This window comes from Maniola jurtina, chromosome 6, assembly GCF_905333055.1.
Source record: "Maniola jurtina chromosome 6, ilManJurt1.1, whole genome shotgun sequence".
Taxonomy (NCBI): domain Eukaryota; kingdom Metazoa; phylum Arthropoda; class Insecta; order Lepidoptera; family Nymphalidae; genus Maniola; species Maniola jurtina.
The window spans coordinates 10826277-10852366 of NC_060034.1; the positions used below are offsets into that span (position 1 = coordinate 10826277).

The following is a 26090-nucleotide window of genomic DNA, read 5'->3' on the forward strand; positions in this document are numbered from 1 at the left end:
GGTCGGCGGGCGATGCGCGCGACCGGCGACCGCCCGTCACTGTGACTCGGGCTCTCGCCGCCGCGCAACGCTACGTAACCGCTCGGCCCGGCCTCGATCAGCTGTTCGCGACACCGACGCGCCACGCGACTCGCGAGGCGAGCCCCGATAAGCCGCAGTGCGGTGTGCCATGGAGCTGCTGTGTGCGGAGCGCGTGAGCCCCGGCAGCGGCGAGGGCGCGCGCCCCGGCCCGGCGCCCGCGCCGCCCAGCGCCTGCAGCGACCCGGTGCTGCTGCGCCGCCGCGTGCTCGACAACCTGCTGCGCACCGAGGAGCGCTACGCCGTCACCGCCAACTACTTCGGCAACGTGCAGACCGAGCTCACTCCCCACATGCGCCGCGTCGTCGCCGAGTGGATGCTTGAGGTGAGCGCACTCGCACTGCCATCGCCATCTTGTCGACTCACCACGTGTAGGCTCCGCTCCCCACCGTTCCACTTAATCCGTCTAAATATCTGATCCTCATTATATTCCAAGTGAAACTACTCGAAAACTTTATCAAATCGTAACCAACCGGTATGTAAAAATACTGTGAACAGCTGTGTTTACACGATCAGCTGATTATGTTTTTGTTATTTTCATACAAGATTCTTATTGAAAATGTTGTAGATCCTTCTCAAAAATATGCTTTAAACTCATAAACCAACCTAAGCTTTTAATTATTCTAGTGTGTAGGTAGGTACCTACCTACTATTCTAGGTATCTACATTATTGGATAATCGTTTATTGGGTAAGTACAATTACTTAGGTACTCTCATGATAATCGGGTAAAAGCAAAATATGAGAAAAGCGTGGTATTTGAATCATTGGAAAGTAGATACAAGTAGTGGTTATTCGAGTGTGCTTTGGTTCCGAAGCGGCGCGGCGGGCGCGAGGGGCCCCGGCAGAGCGCGCGGGCGGTCGCCGACCGATGCGACTCGCTCGTTCTATTTGAATAATCAGCTGATTTTGACACGCACACAGCTGACGCCGGACGCGCACTATCTTTTGTTAATAGCCGGTTAGATACTGCATTAAAATAATCGCTATAGCATTTCATGGAATTTTTAAACACTTATGATATTTTATTGCCAAAGTGTACTTACCTAATGTGTTAAATTGATTAAAATGAGTCACGATTAGCGTGAAAGCAATAAGTACCTAATAATTATTTTGATCATTATTCATCTATCGGTTTTAACTTTTATAACAATACAAATTATCTTCTGAAGTAGAAGTTTTAAATCTTTAGGGCGTAAATGTAGTCAATCAGCTGTGAAATGGAGTTCAGCCACGTGGGACGACGGCCGGCGAGCTCGAGCGACGGTTGAGATGACGTCACCATCTTCGTGCGGTGGCGCGGGCGGCGCATAGGGATGTCGGAAGTGCCAAAAAGTATCGATATATTGTAAATATCATCGATGTCGATATATCGAATCGAACAAAAAGGATCAATATTTTTTCACTTAATTAAACGAAAGTCAAAGACAAGTGAGACGAAGGGTCTTCTTCGCCTTTCTTCTCGTAGGTACTTAGACGTAGCCGTCCGTGAGATCACTTCCCCGCCGGATCACTCGAGCCAGCCGAGCTCATTCCAAAATCCAAGCAGGCCACCCAGGTCGGCTAGGGATATACGAAAATACGAAGAGTTATGGGCTCTGTACTTTTACAATGCTTTGAGTATCAGCTGTGGCAACAAGTACTATTGGAAAAAAATATTGTTTTTCATAAGATTTCGATACTTAGGTTTGATGTTTTAGAATATTTTAGATCGATATATCGGTACATCGAAATATTACCCGTCCTAAAGCGATATATCGATACATCGATATGTTTTCAACAAGCCTAGCCGGCGGCGCACGGTATGCGGCGCATGTCCCTCCTGCACGCCTCCTGCTTCACTGAGTTTACCGACACCTCATGGTTGTGCCGTCTAAACCAGTTGCATAGCTACCAAATTTCAGCACAAGCAGACCGAAACCACTCCCGTGGATCTGGGGTCACTGACATCTTGATGTTAACCATTAATGAAATTAAACTTAACCGCTAAAAATTATGTCTGAAGGACTTGGTAATATTATCCGTGTAGTATAATATATATTAGTAATGATATTATCCGAGACTCTGAGAGGCGTTATTGTTCTAAGTGCAGACATTTTTTTATGATTATTTACAGATATTTTTTATAGGCAAAAAATTATTGCACTTTAGAACTTCAACGTAATACCTAGGCATATAGATTGTAGATACGCCCAGTACTCAGGACATAGCTAATAGGTATTGCTCTAAGGACCTAAGAAATTTAATAGAAATAAGAAAAAGAAAGATTTTTAGGTTGTTGTACCTGAAGGGTGCCAACGGGCCCATATTACTAATCCTCCGCTGTCCGTCCGTCTGTCTGTGTGCAGCGGGCCGTACCTATCTCATGAACCGTAATAGGGAGAGAGTTAAAGTTTTCACAAAATATGTATTTCTATTGCTGCTACAACAACTAATAATAAAAATTTTAAATGGACGACATGCATATTAAAAAAAATAAAAGTTGTAAAGATTTAATAGTACTCACTTATGAAATAATGTAAATAATATTGAACAACTACTTAATCGATCTAAAATTAAAAATTTACCTGTAGGTCCATCAGTAGGTGACTACGTCATCTTTACATACATAATAACAAAAATTATTTAGAAAATTCCTTTGAAGTATATATAAAAACATAAAAATATTGTAACTACATTATATACGTTAGTTCCATATGTTTCCTCATAGGTAGTTTAAAGTCTACAATTTTACAGTTTTATCGTTGATAATAATAGATATTTATGTAAGTAGGTAGGTAGTAGTTTATCAAACGGTTGCATGTCCGCTAAGAAGGAAGTTCGTAACAGAACAATGGCTTGTTTAAGCTGAGACATAAGTTAATCAGCTGACAGGGGCCACGAGCGTGAGACACACAGCTGAGATCGGTATGGGATGCGCATGCGCATTCGAATCTTAGGGCTGCCAGTTTGGTAAAATCCATACTTCAAAATACATAAAATGAAGCCCTCGGCAACCTGGGCGGTCTACTCGGCTTCTGGAGCGAGCTTGGATGAGTCCGCTTCAATGTCTTTGTTCTGGATGATTAATTTTACTATTGCCTTCTGCTATGCTTCTATCAGCTACGTAATATCATTATTAATGTTCCCTATAATACAAATAGGTACCTACTGCAGTCTGTTGTCTCTTGTATCAACCCTATGAAGGCCACGATACTAAATACCTAAATAGTATTAGTATCAAAGCTGCTCTTCAGGTTACACCGTGCGAAACTATGCGGTGACAAATGGCCATCTTTCATGACGCTCTCCACTTACCAACTACCCTGAAGTGGATTTAAATACAAGCTTGCTAGAAGAGGTCTGCTATACAAATTGACAGTTATTTTTGTGCTGATTCGAAGCTCCTCACTGAGCGTACCGGAAATTGAAACTGGCACTTTGTGTCAAATAATCTTCATGTTGACACTACGATGAAAGATGTCTCAACACTAAAATTAAGTTCCGAGTACGCTCACATAAAGCTCATTGCCTCTATCAGCGCCAAAATGGCGATAATCAAGTTGGTTCAAAACAGCTTATCAAAATCGCACGTCCAGCATAAATACATACTTGTATTAGTAGAGGTCAATGGCTACAAATACTTATTTCATAAAGCATCGATATCATGAGACGCCTACTTTCACCTTTCAATTAATTAAACCCTTACGAAAGCTGTACTGTAGTGTCAACTACCTATCACCTCCCAACTACCTATTAACTATCAAGACTTTCAAATGCCAACAATTTTCTCACCGTCCGGCACAAGTTCACACCATTGCCTAATAAGACATAGCTGAAAAACCTACACAAATTCATGTTACTTAGGTACCTAGCCTACAGTAACACGCAGCGACGCCTGCTTATAGCTCTTTTATCAGATATACATTGCAGAGTGTGATCAGGAACTTCACAAACTTGTTCCTCATTCACCGTTTACCACAGAACAGCGAGAGACCGTCAACGTTGGAACCATTATGTGATCGACATCCAATCTACTCGGGTCTTAGACCATACTAACTCGATACGGACCGCTAAGGTAAAAAATGCCATTTCAGCGTCCGTGTTTCCTGCCACGTATTTGAATAGGCATCTTCTAGGCTAGCGCGCTCCAACTTAGACTTCATCATTACTTTTATCAATGCGCATTGTTGTCAAGCGCAAGCCTATCTCACAATAAAATAATAATAATAAAATTTATCAAGGTACCTACTTAGATTTTAAAAGATATTATATACCTACTTAAGTAGTACTTACTAAGTGCTTAGAAAATACTAGTTTGGTACCTAACCTGCTTACTCGAATACTGTTTAATAACGAATAATGTTCAACATTCGTCGATAAGAAACTCGAAACTTGTTGGAAAGTACTGCGCTCTGTATTTATTTATCGCAATACGTGTGTTCTACAATTTTATGAAATATATAGGTTATCAGGAATTCCGGATGATAAACTCGTTACTGGGTGCGCCGCGAACTTTCCGTGAATAGGTAAAGGTAGGTACTTTCGTAGTTGTTTCTAACAATTAATGTCCACAGCTGGACATAACTGCACTTGTGTTCCCAACGACACGCTTGGGTGTAATCTACCCTAGTGAGGGGTATATCAATCCGTCTCAGTCTCCATTCTGGCACCTAGAACCTCAACATTTATCAATTCTGCCAGAGCTATATGTTGGTACATGCTCTTTGCCACTACAGCTTTGCGACTTATAGGTACTTACTCAAATACTAAACAAGACGTCCTTTTCCAGGTGTGCGAAGACCATAGCTGCCAAGAAGAGGTGTTCCCGTTGGCAATGTCCTACTTGGATAGGTTTTTGAGCACGTGTAGGATTGGGAAGAGCCAGTTACAACTCCTGGGAACCGCGTGTCTTCTGCTCGCCTCGAAACTACGGGAGCCAAGTTCGAGGGGTCTGCCTGCAGACTTGCTGGTCTTCTACACTGCCAACAGTATCACGCTCACTGATCTCTGCGTAAGTACTTCTGTCTGTCACATATCAAAGGGTCTCAAATAACAAAGGGTAATTGTAAACATGTTTCGAAAATATATGAACTTGGAAAGCAAGAGCGGTGTTAAAATGCGTTGCGATTTGTGTCACAATATTAGAAACCACGAGAAACTTGCAAGAGCTTGCAAGTTTTATTACCAGTGGACATTGAATATATGTAGTTGAATAGCTGTTCTTTGAACTACAATTAATAATCTATATCATCAAAAGGTTTTGAAAAACTTAAGTTGCTTTGTGATGTATATCTGATCATGTTTTCTGAAAAACGTTCCAACCCACAATCAAGTCAACATTAGTTAATATTATTATGCACAAAATAATCATAAGTATAGTAAAATACATGTCGTATCGCTAACGAAATTCCTAAAAATATCGCGGGTATTTCAGGACATTTCTACGTCCATTTAAAGAAAATGTGAACAAAACTGAGAACCCGAATTTTTTGACCGTTTTTCGTGTTTATATTTACCCTGGATGAGTATAACCCTTTTTTAAACAAAATAAGCTATTTCCTAGGACGATTGAAAGGACTTAAACGTACCTGCAACAATGCAGTTGGTATTCGTTGCATATGATTACGTCATTTGTATAGTATAAGACTTGATAATAGTAGTTTGAAGAATGTCGGACACGTAATATAAAAACCGAGTGTATAATATTTCAACGCAACATATTATTTTACCTCGTTAGTCATTGCAGGATTTGTTTTATATGCATTATTTATGGAAGTTATTTTCTTCCATGATTTCCTAGCAATCGTAAGTTTAAATTAACGGACGTACACGCTTCACAGATGATTACATTTTTATAATACTTGCCTTAAATAGGTTTTCCATAGTTACAGTTAATTTTGATGGGAATGCAGAGACAGCGCCAGCATTTTAATTAACTTTTCTTGAAACAAAACAGCTGATCTCATTAACTATGCAGTTAGCCGGCCAGTTTTTGCATTGTTCCATGGGCTATGAGCCCGCTGGATGAGTGGACACGCTAAGGAAGCCTTCTCACGCTTTCGTGTCGTTCACTCGTCTGGTTGTTTCTTACCATCACCTCTGAACAAGCATGATACATTGAAATTCTAGATTTATGACGGAAGATTATTCAACAGAATAAATAAATATACCTCTAACAATAATTATATATTCGAATTTAACAATAAGAGAATCAAATCTGTAGCAATTCGTTTATTAGCTCCATACGTTAGAATCTAAAATCTAAATTATAAGGGTTCTCACTTCACAAGTATTGAATGGTACGTCTTTCTTGAAATGTCTATAATCTAAAAATATGTAAGTATATGTGTCACATTCTATTAAGGTGAACGTAAAAATAAATTTCTTAGAACTATGAATATCACTCTTTGTGTATATGTAGTGTATAGGGCATATGATAATTTTATTTTACGGTCGTAGTCTGAAGGTGAGAGCGCTGAAGTTTTTGTTGATATAAATCCAATTTATTTTAAAGCTAAGTACACATTATTTTAAACAACTACATTTTAATCAATAGTTTAAAAAAAATATGATACGTAGTGGAAAATATAATTATCTAAAGATATAATTATTATTAGTTGCAAATTATTTTCAGTATTACACCTACAATTGATGTAGATCCTCTATCGTCTTATAAAATACTAGCGACCCGCCCCGGCTTCGCACGGGTGGACATTTATTTTTTAATTTTTTTTTCTATTTTCCGGGATAAAATATAGCCTATACGGATTCGAAAGAATCCCTCTAAGTAATGGTAAAAGAAATTTTGAAATCGGTCCAGTAGTTTTTGAGCCTATTCAATACAAACATACAAAAATACAAAGGTTTCCTCTTTATAATATTAGTATAGATGTTAAAACTTACATCGTTTACGGTTGCCACGTATGTTGAAGGGTGAGTTGAAACTACATACATACATAGTTACATACATTCATAGTACCCACCCGTTTATGAGCCTAATTTCAGAGTGCGTTGGCATTAGATTTCGAAACACATGTTTGTATCAGCATGTTAGTCTACAATGCCGTAATCATGTCATTAGTGACTTACGATATCAATGGTTAGGCTTGTTGGAATGTGATTACGTGCACTTTATCCCAATCAAGCTTAACTAAATACTTAAGCAAGCCTTCGACTTCGATGAAAAATAGTGGTACCTATAGCTACTTTATCTCAGCTTCGTCTCTTTCTTGTCCAGTTTTTTGTTGGTTATTCTCGGTAGGGAAGGTATTTCAAACCAGTGACCAGTGGTTAGATTCTTTTACGGTTCAAAAGTTCTTGTAAAAGTTTATTTGAATAAAAATATTTCTATTTCAGGTGTTGCGTGATGTTCATACAAACATATTAACATGACAAACTTATTTATAGAGTAGTGATATAAATGGTAAGAGTAGGTTTGTGGTTCAGAAGTGTCGAGGGGAAAATTCCCGACATTTGCATTAGCATTGTGAGTTGTTGCATTTCGGGCGCGCGCCACCCACCGGGGCCTCAACCGCCGCGCCGGCTCTGCGCGTAGATAATAAGTGCACAACACATCTTTGCGCGACACACTACGCACGACCTGTTTTTTGTAAAGTGCATTCCATTGCATTTGTTTCGCTGTAGCGCACAATATACGTTATTCACATTTAGCGCAAAATATATGTTATATAATTATTATGGACAATATGCCACGGTCTTGCGCTGCCTGAATCCAAGGCTCCTTACGACTCATTTGACGTCGTCTGTCCTCTGGAGAGTCCTCCAACGCTGCGATTTCCGATGCGAGGATATTACATAGTAAAATAGATTCAAAATTTTCAGCTTCAACAAAAGCCGAGATAATTATGGTGCTTAACTTATTACCTAACTAAAGTATGATAAATTTGTATGTCAGTGTTTAATTTGATATAAACAAGTCCGTACCTACTACGTAGCTGTTTCGTTTTGATATTCCGAAAACTGCCAATCTGCAACCTGCACTGAGGGAGGCAACCGAATAGGTTGTACCTAGTGACTAGACATTCCTCATACCTAACCAGTCTCTCCTCGGGTTCCTATTTAGAAGATATATTTTATCCAGGGTCATGAAACAATTCGTTCTAAGTTCTAACTCATATTTATTGCTGTGATTTCCCTACCAACCTTTTATGACATTGAGCATAGAAGCACACAAAAGTAGATACTCTAATAGCACTTAGACAAGGATATCTATATTCTTTGTAACCGATATATACACAATAATACACATTATTGACACTATAATTTGCCAGGTTAAAGCACACAGGTGAACTATCAGTTGCCACTTTAGTAATAGAACGATATCTAATCAACTCAGTGTTTTTAAATCTGATAATGCACTTGCATTGTATATTTATTATATCGGACTTTTTAAAGATATAATATATAAATTCTACTATGGTAATAATATTATTATTTTCGGTTGGCCCTCAAAAATTCGAAGAGAGGTGTATAGTTCGATTTAAAACATATTATGTATTGGTCTTTGAACTTTTTACTGCTGAGCGCGAGCTACCTCATAAAAGATACCTAAACATTTAGGTATCTTTTATTTATACAATAAACAGTACCTTGAGCCGTGACTGATTTTATCAACAACGTACCTACAGTCTAACTCTGTGAACCTAGAGCTTTCTGTGGAGAAAACATTTCTCGCCTACTCAAGGATTTTGAGAAATTCTAACGAAATAAAAAAATTGACATTCACGAGGATGAATTCGCTAGAAAAAGCGATAGTTTTCTGAAAACATTATAGGCCTACCACTTGTATAAAATAAGATGATCGAAGTTATTGATTTGAAAGACTACCAAATTAATAATTGTACAAGCTGTTATAACGAATTACACATATACTTACGGAAAAATTATTTAACTTCACACATTAAAAAGTTATGACACCATTATCAAAGATTACCTCATCGTACTTTTAGGCAATAAAAAAACATTTAAGGGAAAGATCTGGTCGTCCGGAATGCGGCACGGAGCGGTCCGCGCAGCGCGCAGGGCTGTCCGGCCGTGTCCCCTACAGGGCTCTAACGAGCCGACAGCCTTCTCAGAACCGCACAACCGTCGAACGAGAAGCGCGTTTCAATCAGACCAATTACAGGCATAGCACGCCGCTTATTCTTACCCGACTTCAGAGGCGTTATTATTTTAGCAGTCTAAAGGAAGGCGTCCACTGTACCCAATCGGCCAATACAACAGTTGGGCCGCCAGTCCGCAACGGATTTCTAAAAATTCGCATTTGTGATGACGCTCTGAAGGAGCAGCGCTTAGGTATCATTTTTAAAACCTACAGTACGGGACTTTTTCAGCTTATGCCATACGGGTGCAAGAACTCACATTAAGTAATTATTAAGTACTTTACTATAACTATTGCTTACCAATCATTATATGTTTGTTTATACTTTGTGCACAAGATGAATAAATTAGTTTTCTTTCTTTCTTCTTTCTATTTAAAAAACCAAGGAATGAGATCAATGAGAACAAAACCAATTTGGCATCTAATGAAAGATTTTATTGTGTAGATTCAGAAAATATACCTACTTTAAATAATCTAATTTATATACGATTTTGGATTAAGTTTCGTACTTACTGTACGTACGTTGGGTTTCGTATTATAACTTTACAAACACAACCGTAACCTAGCTTTGCCCTTGTCTTGCCACGTCACAATATTTTTACGAGCTTGATTTGACTTTTTTAATTACCTATTCGCGATTGAGTTTTTTCTGGCTCAAGTTATCGTTTGTTTTTGACCTGAGATACCTCTAGATATTATACCTACTCATAAACCTAAAATACTGAGAAATCGTTGATATCAGTCATAGCAACTTATTGAGCTAATAACTATTTTTTGATATTCCTTATATCTTACGTATATTGTTGCTAAAGAGTCAAAACTATAGTGCGCTCGGTGATTTTTTTTTTTGAAAACGGGTTCCTTTGTTGTTATAGTATTATAAGCATGTTATTAAGTATCTTTTACTAACTGAACAATAATCTATAAATAATTAAGTTAAAATTTTCACATATTAACATCTTAGATTAAAGTTCTGCAGGTTTCGTAGCAAACTCGTAGCACCTCTACGAAAACTTGTAGATACGATAAACAAGTTAGCTATATAACATTAGTAATCGATTTGAACGAAAGGTATTAGATATTACGTTATTTCCTGAGTACTCATTAATAAATTTCTGAGAAATTGAATAGCTTGGCTTAACCTATGCTAACGGCGCCGTCACACTGGGTGCATATGCTATGTTCATACCTTCGGAACTCGTCCAAGTGTGTCGAATAACAGACTGCACGGAACCCCCTATAAACTAATATTACATGTAAATGTCGCCTATTAAAATGCTTAATAGCTCCGAGGTAATAATACCTACTTTGTAAGTACCTGTAGACCTGGCTTCAGATAAGGGCTGGAGCAAACAGAACGTGCGTCGGCACCTTGAGACCACCAATCTCAATCGGTTCTTTGTATGTATTTGCCCCACCCTTACCACTTAGCTTCGCAACCCGTTTGAGCTATGTTATGTGTTACTCTGGTTCTTCTATGGATCTCCTCATTTCTGATTTGGTTACGCAGAAAATCTTAAAGCTTAGCTCCATCGCCGAGTGCCTCTGAGGCGTATTTCAGTTAAAATACCAATAGATAAGTGACAATTTGTAAAGAACTACAAATTCTTATGTTGATTGGATGACTATTGACTTTGACTTTCGACAGGGAAAAACGAGGTTATTGTAAGTTTTATAGTGTTGGCAATTATTTTATAAATAGTAGGTATAGTTTGAGGGTCTGACTAGTTTCTCTAATATTGTAGAGAGAGAATTAATGCCCCCATACATTAATTTGGTCTCTCAATTAGAGAAATGGTCAAGTAAACGAACCTAAGTTGTTCATAGAGAGTTTACACCGTAGAATTTTAAATACGGTAGGTATGTAGTTGGTCGGGTAACCTATTTGGAATTTAATTTTATAGTTTTATACTGTATATTAAAATCATGTATGAAGACTCTCACGGTTATTGATTTGATAGTGCTGTTCAAAGCAGGGTAGGTAAGGCGAACAAAAAGAGCACGCTCTGGCATTCGAGCCTGCTTTAATACGGGGTTCCCGCGCTCACCGCCCGATCATAAAACCTGTGCATTCTCACATCCACAGTACGTTTATTATAATTGAAGCATAAATTTATGAGTCGCCGTACAGGTTCGACCGCAGAATTCTCTAAATAAGGTAATAGAAATGGTATCTGCTGCGTTTAATACCTGCTCCCTTAGCATAAGTTACAATAACATTAATTGTTGTAATTGGCTAAAAATCTTCAGCAACTGCACATTCTAGTCCATAGTGACAGCCAATGGGTCTACCGCCGTAGTTTGACTGCTATGACGTGACGATGGAAATCGCCCCCATTGATTTCGGACGAATCTAAGCTCTATGATCGCCCCTGATTGTCCGTCACTCCCACTATTAGCTAAAATGTTGCATTGTTGCAGCAAGAGTACCATAAATTCAGCCAATCGCAGTAATTGAGATTCTAGCAATGATTGATGCAGTTTTTACTCGAGCAACTGAGGTGGTTGTAATCATCACACTGTAGCTGTCAAATAAAAGACAGACTTGAGATAAGGAGATAAAGAAATAGTCTGTTGTTCTTACAATAAGCGCACTGATGTTTCATTAGTCATCTGCGCGCCGACGAAAAACACTCTGCTTAATTCGACTCGACACCTATTCGGATTCTGTGGGTCTGAACTTGGACCAAAGCTAATTCAATATACCTCTTCCATGCTCATTTAATGAGGGATTAATTTTAGACACAAACCGCTTTAATCGATGCCAGACATAACGTTTCTGTATATGCGAATACATACATAATATACATAAATGAATGTAAATCGGCGAGTCGGTCTTCATTAATATTTATTCAACAGTTTTGAAGTTCAGGCAGAACGCAGGTTATATTATACGTAGACCTGACATCACAAGTAGGTCTATGTTATTATTAATCGTAAATATGTAATTTTTCTCTTTAGATACATAATCCAATAACATTAGATTTACGTTATAGACACATAACAGTAATATTTGTATTACTTACAGTTTTGTAGTGTATATTGGCAATTGGCTAAATACAGTGACTGCTATTTATTGGTACGGAAATCAAACAAACTGTTTAGTGATCGATTAAAGTATTTGCGGTTTGAGTAATTAGATATTATGTTATATCAAAAAAAACTTCGCAAAAATTACTGGCTGAAATTTTTCGTCACTAACCAACAACCGTCGTCGTCGTCGTCACTTGTTTATTTAGTTTGTTATTACAGTGTTAATCAAGTTCTATTGTAGTAAAACTAATCGATTGTATATACCTACGCACGACGGCGTTGTTGCACTTTATCTTACCAGGTCGATACGATAAAGAAAAGGAGGTTAAAGGGGACAAGTTCCAACTCAAATGTTTCCCGCTAACAAGGCAATAACAGTATATTTAATAAAATAATTGAGGAACTGGCGAACAAAACGGTGTAACTACACGTCTGATCAAAATACTGTTTTTCGTTTTTGCCCACTGAATACTAGTCTGAACTAATATATATGATTTTTGCTTATTTCGTGGGTTATCTGCAATATAAAAAAGTCCACCCTAATTTCCAATCAAAACATCCTAAAACTGTGCTAAAATAGAATCCAAAGTTCGTAATTTCGATCGCTGAATGCGACATGGACTTATTTCTAAGCAAATTGGCCTAAAATTGTGCTATTCAGTCCAAACTTCGTTATTTCAATCCGTACGATTACAATAGAGTTTCAACGGTTTTCATTCAGTTTTTTGCTCCTCGTGTAAAATTTTACTTCGTGCAATTACCGTTTTGTTTGCCAGATCCTCATATTATGTAGGTTTAATAAAATAATTTGTCCTTAGAATACTTACACAACGCAAATGTTTATAAATATTTTGTCAAGTCAAATCAGCTGAAATAACAAACGTCTAGATAAATTCATAATTAAAGTGTTTTATCCACAAACTTGGACTGTATGTACCTATCCACCTATTATTATTAAAACCTGAAGTCGTTATAATATTATTATCATATCTTTCATATCTGAAAATTAAAACAAAAGAAAATCTGCCATATTTCATTTAACAGGGCTCTCTCCGTCACTTACTCCATACAATCGTAGCCCCAATTTCATTTGAAAATTAAGCAACCAAAGTCCATGAAATTTTGCAGACATATTCTAGAAACTAATATCTGTGCTTGTGGTGTTTCAGATCTTTCTAAAAATATGCAGTTTTAAAATTACAGAGGTTCAAAGATTTGTTTGTGAATTTTTAAGACCGCGTAACTTTGAAACCGAATATTTTAACGGAAATCTGGAAAACCACAGGCATAGGTATTAGTTCCCGAAATGTTCCTACAAAATTCCATTGAGTATGATTGGTTAGTATTCCAATGAGAGACGAACAACGTTTGTATGGAGCGAGTGACGGAGAGACCCCTCTTAAAAGTAGGTAAGTAATTCCTTACAATATCGGCATTTCCATGTTTTCCAAGTAGTTACATGTATAATAGAATTCTAGGAGGAGCTAGGCTCTTGTTTGCGGATCTCACGTCTGCGATATTATTTATTTCCGGTGCATATGTACCTATCACCCCCCCGCAAAGTTAGGCGAAAAACGACTTCGAGCGTCATTCTTCGGCACTTTCTTCAAAACAAAAGGCGAAAAAGAACAGTCAAAAAGGCCCTCCGCTTTGTTTGGTTATACCATTTACCTTATACTTTCTTCATGTTATTTCCCACGAGTACAGTCGCCGGAGTCTCGGAGAGAGGGGGGAAGGGGTGGGGGGTGGTTGGGAACCAGTTGCATTCCACGCGAGAAGTGGCCTCTACACTGTTGTTTGCCAAAGCTGCGCGACTGTAACCAGAACAACTAATTATAATTACTATTGGACATAACTGCTGAGCTCATTAAATCCCATCGTCGCTTCGTAATGACTACGAGTACGACATCCATAAACGAACAACTACGTACCTACTTACTGTGTTACGATGTATTTATATCGCTCCATTTATAATATTAATATTATATTACTGAGGGTTCCGTACTCGGGTATTTTTTCCAACATTTTGCAAGATAAATCAAAAACTATTATACATAAAAATAAAAATGAATAAAAATCTGTTTTAGGATGTACAGGTATAGCCCTTTCATAAGATACCACTTGGTATAGTTATCTTATTTTGTAAATTGAAACATATTTTAATTTTTTTTAAATGATGTAACCACAAATTCGCGGTTTTCAATTTTATTCCTATACTTGTGCTATAAGACCTACCTACCTACCAAATTTCATGATTCTAGGTCAACGGGAAGAACCCTATAGGTTTCTTGTCAGACACGACGGACAGACAGACTGACAACAAAGTGATCTTATAAGGTTTCCGTTTTTCCTTTTGAGGAACGGAACCCTAAAAAGAAGTTAAAGTCGTTTCTTATTTTTAATTCAATAATCTTTAAGTGACTATAAAAATGGCATTATTTTATATTGTGCTTAGACTATAATTAAAGAAATTGCCATCAATATCTTTAACGATAATAAAGTTTTAATTTCAAGCAGTACCCACTACATAAAAGTAACAATAAAACTAACTCTATGCGGGCGATGACCAAGGAGAATATTGCGGTTAGGAAAAAAAACTTGGAATCGTCTTCAGGTTACATGTAAAATCGTTTTTAGTAACAGCATTCTCTAGATTAACTTAAGACTTAAAGTTATCCAATAGGTGCGATTCTATCCGATTGCGTAACGTAAATCATCAAGTAAAAATATTTAGCTGATGTCAGCATGGCCGTGTTACTTAATTGAGCAATGCCATCACTTTACAGGAATTTGCCGATACATTATATAAGACTTGCTAAAGCAGTATTCGTATAGCGTACAGAACCAATGTAATTTTAGTATTCAGATTGCCACTTGGTCTTCCGTCGGTTAGGATCGTATTTATGTCGAGGTAGTTACTACTAAATTGACTTCATATAATATTTAACTTGCTATAGAGTAGTGCTATGACTTATAAGTTATTATTTTTTATAAATTATATTTTGTAATCGTTATCAAGTTCCTGTCTGTATGTGGAAAATTGTAAAGAATTGTAGACGGGCCGATGTTATGGCAACGCAACAGCGAGCTCATTGTTTTATTCTAATACCCGGCACAGTCATACCGCGACCGTTCAATGAAATTGGATAAAGCATGGGAACAGAGTGTGGAATTCAGCTTGTGTTGCGGGCGAGGGCTGTTTGCATAGCTCGCTTTATTGGCTGTAACGCGCCTCGATAACTGCTGCCGCCGTGCCCGCGCCGCTGCGCCTGCTTCTTTAATGAACACTACCCATAAATTCACAAGCAGCATTCCGCACGTCTCGAGTTCTCGCCTAGTTTGCTATTTGTACTTCCGACATCGCCTCAAGCTGACCTAAAACATCTATAAATATAATAATAATCAAACGCTGCTCCATTTACAGTAAGTCATTGTCTCTATACGAGTCTAACTCCTCTGCATATATTTTGTTCTTCACGTGTGGCAGCAGCGTCTTTTGTTAAATATTTTATGAGCGCATTGTTTCCGATGCTTTTCAACGATCGCGGGTCGCCGGAGACACGGAATCTTTTCAGTTCGCGGTCGGCCCGCATGCCGCTCCATGGTTATATCGCTTACGCCCAACTGTTCTTTTTAAGTTCGACGCGGATTGTCAATTTTACATATTTTTATCCAATAATCCAGATTATTTGGAAGCGTTAATTCCTCACGGTTGCCGCTTCACCCTCGCGGGTCGTGACGCACACTGACGCACGATCTTACTTCGTGCGAGTTCCAGTGATGAGTCTTCATTCATTCACAAGCACTCCTTATCAAGAACCGATAGGTTCTAAGGTTTATTTTTTGCTGCGCGAGTCTGAACTCTATCTGGAAAGCGTTTCAATACAAAATCGTTAACAGCAGTGAGGCAAACGATTGCCGCTGCGACAGACCCCGTATTTGAGTTAAGTAAACACCGAGTATTATCTGTCAACGGCCATGCATTGCTTTTATATGCATGCGTGTGTGTGAATATTAAATAATCAAGTTATTCATAAAATTAACCATTCATATCGGGAATCTTAGGAGTGTATCGCAATATTTTTATTGATTTCAAATGTAGGTCAAATAAAATTAAGATACTTAGTTAAGTAATTACCTAGTAGATTTTATTCTAAAGCCGGATATCTGATAAGATGTCTCTACCAACGGAACTTACCTACCTACCTACTTTCAATATTTCACAAGACATGCCCGCGACTTCGTGCGCGTGGACAGGTCATTGCATACGTACCTAACGTGCACGGGACGAGACGGGAGGATTTCTTGATCTACTAGGTATATGAACTACTATTGGATAGCTAGAAAACGGACGGAGTGTTCTAGTTATCCAATTGTACTTTAAGAAATCCTCCCGTCCCGTCCCGTGCACGTTGTGTATGCAATGCCCTTTACACTTTTAAAAATCCCGTGCGAATTCTTTGATTTATTGGGATAAAATAGCAGGTCTATCTCCACACACACACAGTCCTAGATGAATAGAATGAATGATATAGAACATGCAGTATTGGATCCTTAGCATGTTTAGTCCTACTAATATTATAAACGCGAAAGTTTGTAACTATGAATGGATGGATGTTTGTTTCTCTTTCACGCAAAAACTACTGGACGGATTTAGCTGAAATTGGGAATGGAGATTGATTATATCCTGGATTAACACATGAGCTACTTTTTATCCCGGAAATTCAATGAGTTCCCACGGGATTTTTAAAAACCTATATCCATGGGAACGAAGTCACGGGCATCAGCTAGTTTATTATAAAACTGGGTTAGGTAGTCCAAATAAGCTTAAGGATTCTTGGTCTGATCGCACAACAATGTTTGGGGGTCTACCTACGCGCGTTCCGGGAAGTCAGCAAAACGGCATGTTTACGATTAAACAGCGGATGTGGCGGGTGGTATGCAGCATATTGTCCCAGCCAATCAACACTTTCTTTTATGGATCCAATTGTGCCTGCCTAGTCTCTGCTTCCGGACAAATTGTGAGAAACAATTAGGATTGATGTAGGCATTCAAACGGGTATTTTATAATGAAACGTACTTAATCATCTAGATGAAGATTCTCTTGTTCATTTCCTAGAAAATCAAACTTAGAGATTCTTGGGTTTAAGTCAGAGTATTGTTTTAATAGTTTCTAGTTATTATTGGCAATAAGATATATAGATAGAACACTTTATTGCACACAAAAACAAAAAACATACAGGAACACAACACAGAAAGAAGAAAACAGAAAAAACAATTGTGTGCAAAGGCGACCTTATTGCTTGGAGCAATCTCTACCAGGCAACCTTTCTCTTCTCTTATTTATGCCTTGAGGTGTACCAAGTTTACAAAGTCCTGGAAACAACAGAATCATCTCTATTATAACTAAATATGATCATAAAAATAAAATAGAAAGACCTTTATTCAAATAAACTTTTACAAGACGTGCTTTTGAATCATCAAGTGAATCTCCCAAATGCATGGTTCGGAATGCCTTTCCTACCGAGAAGAACGAGCAAGAAGCGGTTCTTCTTTAAGTCTTACCTTATAACTTTATTAATTATCAACCAATCTTAAATCTGTGTTAACGGTTTTATACACCTTTAAACACAATAGTGGTTTGTGTAAAAATTTACATTACTTCGATTAGGAAGCTACTGATTTCTCGTTTCAATCTTAACATATCTGCATTAGGCTCCTGTAGACGTGGAGAAAGAGAAGGTAACTGCAGTCCCGCGCATTGCAAGAGCAAGTCAAATCCACGCTCTTTTACACTCAATAATAAGATATACTTTGTCGACAGAGCTGGGAATTGCTAGTGCTGTCCAAGTTGAAGTGGGACGTGGCGGGGGTGACGGCGCACGACTTCCTGCCGCTGCTGCTGTCGCGACTGCCGCTGCGGGGTCGCGTCAGCGCGGAGATGGTCCATAGGCATGCTCAAACATTCATCTCGCTTGCTGCCAGAGGTAAGCTACATGGCAAAATAGTTATTACCCGACTGCGGCGAAGCCCAAAAGGAGCGGCTGCCTAACTACTCAACGGCTCAACCGATTTTGATAAATGATACGTCATTACTCATTAGATTAGTCTTGATGGCTCGAGTGTCACTGGGTAGTGGGTTCCTACTTTCTACATAAAATTCTTAAAAAATCAAAATGGTGAATTTTATGTGCTTTAATTTGCGGGCTGAAAAAGATACAGTGCAAACCGCAGTCGGGTTATCTGAAACTTTTAAATTAAGTGCTTGTTTTCAGACATCTTTACGAACTTTTAGAGAAGGAGAACGTATAACAATGTTTCGGTTTCATAAGCCTCACTTTCGTGGTAGTATGTCGTGGACATTAAAATTTAAGTAGGTTTAGGGTAGTTTTATGATGCCATCATTTTAAATTTGACTTGATGCATACATTATCTAGCGAATCATAAAATTTGCTAGGTATAAAATTCAACCTTTAACCTGTAGCCTTTAACCTAATCAATAGTTAGGTACCGAGTCTCCTCTAATAATATGGCTATGAGAAGTAAAGTGCATATTTTATTTATAGTTATAGGTACCTAATTAGTTAGTATTTAATGAACGGTTTTGTCTTCAACGTACATTTGAGTGGGTTTCGATTTATGCATTGCAATTTTGCCCATACCTACCGCATAGCTCGCGAAGTTTTGTTTGCGGCGTAGACAGTAATTAGCATCTCGATAGCACGTCACGACAATGTAGTACCAACCTGCCTCGTCTGCTTCATGTGCGTGTCAAGTGTCACTGAACCTCACCTGTAGAGTGCTAGTACTGCTAGTAATCATATTTTGTTAAACTGAAATTATCAATATTTTAGATACAGTGCGACAAGGATCTTTTGGCGCGTGGCTAAAATCGGAACTAACGCCGCCATCTTGTGAAGTGTCACACTCTCCCCTTGTATGTGGTGTTGCTAAACAAAAAATCTGAATTTCAGTTTTTTAAAACAATGGAGCTATTTCCTTACACATAAATTTACGATATATCCTGATGATAAATACAGCGTATATGTGCCTGCATCTTATACCTGCTATATTTAGCACTAGATAAGTACCTATAGTATTTGAGCAGGTTAACATGATAGGTTGCAAGTACGTGGCTTATCAATGGTTTTTATTATTTTTCCCCTATGTGGAAGCAGGAATGGCTTCCCCATGCAGTAAAAATTAGATAAAACTTACTCGATTATTAACATTGGCATTATCTACTTATACGCTAAAAACTAAAAAGGGGATTTTAATTGCTGGCAGCGTTTGTTCTACAACTACGCCCCCTGTCAATAAAATAGATTTTTATAAGCGAAAAATCGTAGGTCTATGATTTTTATTCAAATAAACTTTTACAACGGCTTTTGAATCGTCAAAATAATTTACCATTGTCATTCAAGTGCCAAAAGATCCTTGCCGCACTTATCTTATTCTTTAGAGTAACTTTTCAAGATTTGAATGATGAGACTCATCAGAGGCCGCACTTTGAGTATCGGGTATTCGGGTAGTTGCTAGTATGGAATTTTTTCATCGGCAGCGACAGTCGCTTGTCTAAAAGCTTATTAAATGAATAAATTAAGGAAGTGTTCAATATCAATAAATTTTTATATTATTTAGTCTGCGGAAACTCTTACCTCATCTCTGGGTGACTAGGTACCTACAACATGCAAATGGGATGTTATAAATTCGTTTGTTGCGAGGGAGATATGCGCAGCGGGCGCAGGGCTAGCCGCTGGGCGCTGGTCGGAGACGTAGAGGATTGTTTACAGAGAGGGTAGAGAGGGCGCGCGTGTGGTGGCCGGGCGGCGCCTCCCACGCCGCTCGCCCGAGCGCATTCCAGCACGCCTCGGGACTCCCCTCCGCACCGCAGGACCCCCCGTATCCCTCATGGGATCATATGTTTTTGTGCAACGGTTTTTGTTGTTCCCCGCCGCTGTCGTGTTGTTTTTTTGGCGGTTAAGTTCACGCTACAGCTCTTTTATTTCACTTGCTCCTCAGATATCATCTCGTACTCGCCACAGAGACTAATTTTATTTCGCGTCTGCTGCCTTGTTGTTTAATAACTAATAATAACATGAAGCCGAAATATTAAATCGGATTTTTATCCGATTTGAGCTCACTTGAAATCGGGAACCCCTTTATAACAGGTAGGTATTTACTTCTATGAAAGGAAACAATATAAATTTTCTTTCAGCTAATTTAACGTCGGCATAGTGTAGAAGCCATCGAATGATTATTGATTATGCATTTTTTTAAATAGTATTTTCCTACTATTTATTTCTTCCAGTTTTCTAAAATAATGTGTAGGGCAATTTGAAATGCTATGCACCTACGAGTGTCTCCTTCAAGTTGGAACCTAAGTGCCTGCCGCACTCAAAGGAGATGCGCCTGCGAGCACATTTCGCGGTATCGAGCGAACCCACATTATGTGTCATTATTTGAATGGCACAATTTACTCAAAGGAAATAAAACATGCAAGGATAATAAAATTGTAATATGTAATTTATATCAAAGAGGGCATGTGCTTGAGAACATTCCATTCCATGCCTATGTACAATTTGATTGATAAGTTAGTACCTACCTATCTCGATTTTATAAAGTAATCTAGCCGTAGTAAAGTTAATTAAATTGAGAAATGGATTGTATATTATGTATTATGTTATGTATGTTTTACTTTTACACATACGAACTCGCAGGCATGTGAAGAATGGCGGCGTCAATTACCGACAGATATGTTATCTTTGTCGGGCGTTTTTAGAGCGGATAGAGTGCAGCGAGCAGGGGACGTAGAAAGGTAGGTGCGGCAGAAGTGTAGAACACCTATTTGTTCCGGTGGGCATTACGTACCCACTACCGGCGCGGCCTCGCGAGAGCGTTCACCTTGCGAATAGACGGCGCCCGCCCGCACCGGCCACGTCTATTGGTACCTACACTTCACGTTCAAGGATAATACGACGATTATGTCATCGCCTATAGGCTCATACCACCTCATACGTCGCACTTTACGACCACGGTTTGCGGCCTTTTATTCATATTAAGTTAAAACTTAAAGTGTGCTACAAACGTCTACATCTTAGTGAGGTCGGAGTTCCGACAGCGGAGACCAACCCTTAAATCTAAGGTCTACGACACGTAGTTAGGTCCTTGTACCTATTCTATCTCTTTTCGGTAAAAGTAAGCTGAAAAGGACTTCTTTCAGCTTTTTTTATACCGCTACGCCTTTCAGATATACTACAAAAAGGCTCTCGGCTTTGTTCCGCTCGGTATTCTGTGTAGCATTATACCAGCCGTTGCCGGACCGGTCGCCGGCCGCCGCTCGGCCGAGGCGGTAGGGCTTCGATGTTTGATTAACATCAGATTATGCAAATGCTTCCAATGAGCGGCCGCTCTCGTTGTTTCATCTCTTTCGTTTTGTTCCTACCCTTCTCGTACCTTTTATCTCGAGTACGCCGACACACAAAAATAAATCTTTTTAAATGACGCTGAAAGAATAATACCTATTCGGTCTGCAATCTGCATAGCTCTTTGTAGATGCTGCATAGCTCAATTGTAAATTCTTGATGAAAAAATATTTTATTGAAAAATAATTTGGGATAAAAGCACAAATTTATTTTTCCTGCCCTTTTAATATTTTTAAACAAAATTTTTAAATCAAGAATATGAACTCTAATGATCAGAGTTCGGTTATCATTAAATTAAGATAAAAGTTGGTAGATGTATAAGTAGATGATAAATTAAATGCTAGGTAGGTAGGTACCATACCAGTGTAGATTTAGAATAGGTACACTTAACTTCTACCTACTCGCCCTACAAGGTCAAACAGCTGATTTTCCTGCTATGTTATCGGGGTACAATATAAAACAAGTATTGTGGCTAGCAAATGATAAAATATCGGTATTCTCGATTCTTAATTAAATGTAGGTAGGCACCCATAATAAAATAAAGTAGTTTGACTGCTTAGGTTAGTGCTATAGCTATAAACTGCCGAAAATATAATTTTATTACCTACATGCAAAACAAAGCGATTCACGCGCCACCTGAAGATACGTTAATGATGCCATGCCAGAAAACTTGACGCCAGTACCCACAACAACTGTACAAAGTTTCAATTCAGTTGGATGAACGATATTAAACGGACAGAAAAATATGAACCTTTGTAACTTTTACCTGAAGTAGTTTACTAATGGTGAAAGAATTATTAAAATCAGTTCAATAGTTTCAGAATTTATCTATTACGAATAAACAAATCGTTCTTTTTTATAATATTAAGTAAGTAGGTACATAATATAGATTAGTTAGCTAGTAATAATTTTTAAATAAAACTATTTTTAGCAGAGTGGTGTATAAACTGGTTATTGAAGCAGCAGCATCACGCAGCACCGTCAAATTATCTCTCCTCCCAGAAAATTTTCTGTTCACGTTTAATTTAATGCCAATTATCTTACGGTACAAATACGAGTTGTTCAATACAACTCGGGCTGTCCAGGCCCAAATCGGTCCACGGCGAGCCTTTTTAAGGGGGTATCTGTATAGGTATAATGGTTTTGCTAAAGCAAGTCCGTGAGAAATATTCCAGTAAAACGGGCGCGCGGGCGCGGGTTATGGAATGCGGGCGTGAGGGCGGATGCCGGCTCCTTTGAGGCTACACTTTCCAGAAAGGGACCAACAACCTGCGGGAGAGAGAAAGGATCGATTCATTACCGGATACGCGTGTAGCCTCTACTCTACGCGCCAGTGCATTATTTTCTTTTAGCTACGAGAGCACCTCAACTTGCATAGACATTTACTGGAAATAGGTAATTGGAAAATGAATAGATTTATTCACATCCGTTCTAAATACGAGCGACATAACTAAAGCGTTTCTGACCCGGTTTTGGACTGATATCGCACGGCAAAACGCTCGTTTGTTATTTAAATCGTAGGTACATGCATTGCGTGTAGCAATGTTACTGCTAAGCATGTTATAGATTATTTCAGGAAAACATTAGAATGGATTTTTTCCGTTAGTTGTATTTACTTACAAGTACATACTTAGCTTTGTTCTATTTGTTTCAGATTATGAATTTACCTTGTACTCTGCGAGCACACTGGCTTCCTGCAGCATCGCCGCCGCTCTGCGAGGACTGGCTCACGACGGCCATCTGCCGCGCCTGCATGACCTGACTGGCATAGACTTGGTAAACATTTTTTTTTAAATAGACATGTGCCTAATGATTTAATTATTAAAATCCTAATTGCTTACATATTATTTTTTGTAAGTAAAGTAAGTTTTAAAGTAAAAATGATTCATGATTGTTAACATTTGGGAAATGCTGCTCCTCCACACGATTCACGATTTATACATCATCATATATTGAATTAAGGATCTTTTACAGGACTGTCTCCAAACATGCCTTGAACAAATAGAAGAAATGGTGCAAAATGTGATCGACGAGCGCGGCATCTCTGTCCCAAACGGCCAAGGCAGGGAGGCGGCGGGCTGGACGCCCCCTCCCACTCAGGACAAGGCTCACAGTAACGCCGCCACCCCCACTGATGTGAGGGATGTACACTTCTAACGTCATGGCCACTGCTTACTCCGTGACGTGAACAGGAACAGACCCAAGTGAGGAAGGAACTTTGCTTTAATTGCGGTGCGTTAGTACGAAAATACTATAAACTAGAAGATTAAGTTAGACGGTGCATCCGTGATCGAGGACTGATATTAAGACTGACAATCGCATGTGTTTAACGTAGGTATTACTTACTGCACGTGTAGTCTAAGGATTTATGTACATAGAGTTATTATCGTAAGCCCTGCGTGCTACTTTTTAGCCTCTAGTCTTATTGGCAAATAATACGACAGAGGCGTTGCACTGAAGGATACAAAATTGTTTAATTATTAAGGAATACAATTATATCTTCCAGTTCTAGTTGATATCTTGAAATTACAATCTACCTCTTAATTTTTAAGTTTCAGTTTTGCTTGATACAACTGTTAATAAAAACAAATACTAAATAGGTTTTAAAATTCTTAGGGATAGCAATTTTCTTACATGGGACCAAAGTACATTTTTCCAGTGTGTGATGTTCCTAGAGAGGTGATTTAGTTTTGCTTTACAGTAACAAGTATTCGTTACTTGTTATGTATTTAGTTACTATTTTCTGAGCAAAAATTCAAATGAACTAAAGATCGCTATCTATCAATAAAATATTATTCTAATTGTATCTACTTACGTTGCAGACAACAATTATATCTGTATATCGGGGGAAGGCAATAAACTACGCTTTTATTTTGTAAAAACTTTAAAATAATATGTATAGTACCTATATCAATCGTTAGAGACAAATACCTACAGTTAGTAAATGACATTAATCTGCACAATTCTTCTGATATACACCTTAAAATATATACTTATTGTATTATGTACATCATAAAATTATGTAAGGTACGCAAAGGGCTAAATGTTTTTTTTGAAGATTCTTCTTACGATAAGCCACGTAAGCATTTTTTTAGTTCCTTTATGAATATTGCACCAACAATCATTTTAGCATTTAAGTATCTAACATTTAATGTGATAGTGTTAGAAACTAGATATAATTTCAATTCATAGTCACTTCCAGTCATAATATGTTAACTTAGGGGTACTATGTAGTTGGAATGGTAGAGAAAAATAAGAAAAAATATGTGATTTTTGTATCATTGGTAAGTTAGATTAGAAGTAAATATAATATTATTGTTCCTACAACCATTGATAATGAAAAAATGCAATAGACTAGTTCCACAGTTTTGTACTTAACTTTGTTTTACTAGGTACAGACAAACTAAAAACTACCTACATTATAATATTGTGATATATCTTCCACAGATAATATTATAGAGCTAGTGAAGCTGGCGCAGATAGTATATGTTATAGAAATAGTAATTGTTAAAGCTAATGGTATAATATTTTATTTTGTAAGATTTATAACAATCGTTTATAGTAATTATTTGCTCTGCATTTATTGTAAGTAAAATAATGTTACTTTGTTACTGTCCAGCGTCTTCCATTTCTATAATATAGCATTATTTGAATGTAGCAAATAGCTTTTTGATCAATGCTGACAAAATATAATATTTTCACTTAGGTTTATACCAACTTAAAACTTTCAGATTGTCTTTACTTAGATAGTAGCTAATTGTCATTGTAAATAAATATTAAATAATTTTCTAGATATGTAAATAAAAACTATTATGCTGTAAGCATGTGGTGCCATAGTAACACTACCTACTATAAAAGTATGGAGTAATATTATAACGCAAAGGAAAGTTCCATTTAATTTAGGACCATGGAACAGATGTTTACTAATAGTATGGTTGTGGTATGCATTACTACCTAAATAAGTATAGCGTTCAAATTTCAACTCTATTGTAATAGATACTATGTTTAACTGTATACATTTATGTGGGAAAATATACGCATTAAAAATAGTATATTTAATGCTTATTTTGGCTTCGACTGGCTTTTTTATAGGTTAAGAAATATTTTTATGCAATTAGAGTATTATTAATACTGTATGCAGGTATAATTTCCACCAGTGTAAATACTTTAGAGGGCTAGTTTTCTCTCATGCGAAGTGATCTTTGTTTTTTTTTATCGCAGAGTCGATACTTATTTTTAATTTATAATATAGGGAACTAAAATTCTAATTCATAAAACGCGAAGTTGCGTAATTTTGGTTTTGTACACGTGATTATTACTTTCGAGTAGTTACTATAGGTATTGTAAGATCGTTGCAAATTAAGATGTAGATATTGAAAACAAAACCGCAATAAAAATATATAAAAGTATATTGACTTTTACTTCCAACTACCCTTCTTCGAGGGTCCCGGCT

At 37.8% G+C, this 26090-nt stretch overlaps 1 protein-coding gene across 1 annotated transcript; it reads left to right on the forward strand.

The window, feature by feature from the left end:
- On the forward strand, nucleotides 1-26046 carry LOC123866354 (G1/S-specific cyclin-D3). The gene is made up of 5 exons (XM_045907873.1): nucleotides 1-403; nucleotides 4848-5069; nucleotides 18037-18199; nucleotides 23292-23413; nucleotides 23612-26046. Exons 1-5 carry the CDS (start codon nucleotides 170-172, stop codon nucleotides 23792-23794), a joined length of 924 nt encoding a protein of 307 aa, XP_045763829.1. The 5' UTR covers nucleotides 1-169; the 3' UTR covers nucleotides 23795-26046.
- The last annotated feature ends 44 nt before the right edge of the window (nucleotides 26047-26090 follow it).

Bases quoted from the DNA above. Each gene is read 5' to 3' on its own strand.
- LOC123866354 (XM_045907873.1), top strand. From the start codon at position 170: ATGGAGCTGCTGTGTGCGGAGCGCGTGAGCCCCGGCAGCGGCGAGGGC. The intron at 404-4,847 runs GTGAGCGCACTC...GTCCTTTTCCAG, and splicing joins TCGCCGAGTGGATGCTTGAG to GTGTGCGAAGACCATAGCTG. The intron at 5,070-18,036 runs GTAAGTACTTCT...CTTTGTCGACAG, and splicing joins TCACGCTCACTGATCTCTGC to AGCTGGGAATTGCTAGTGCT.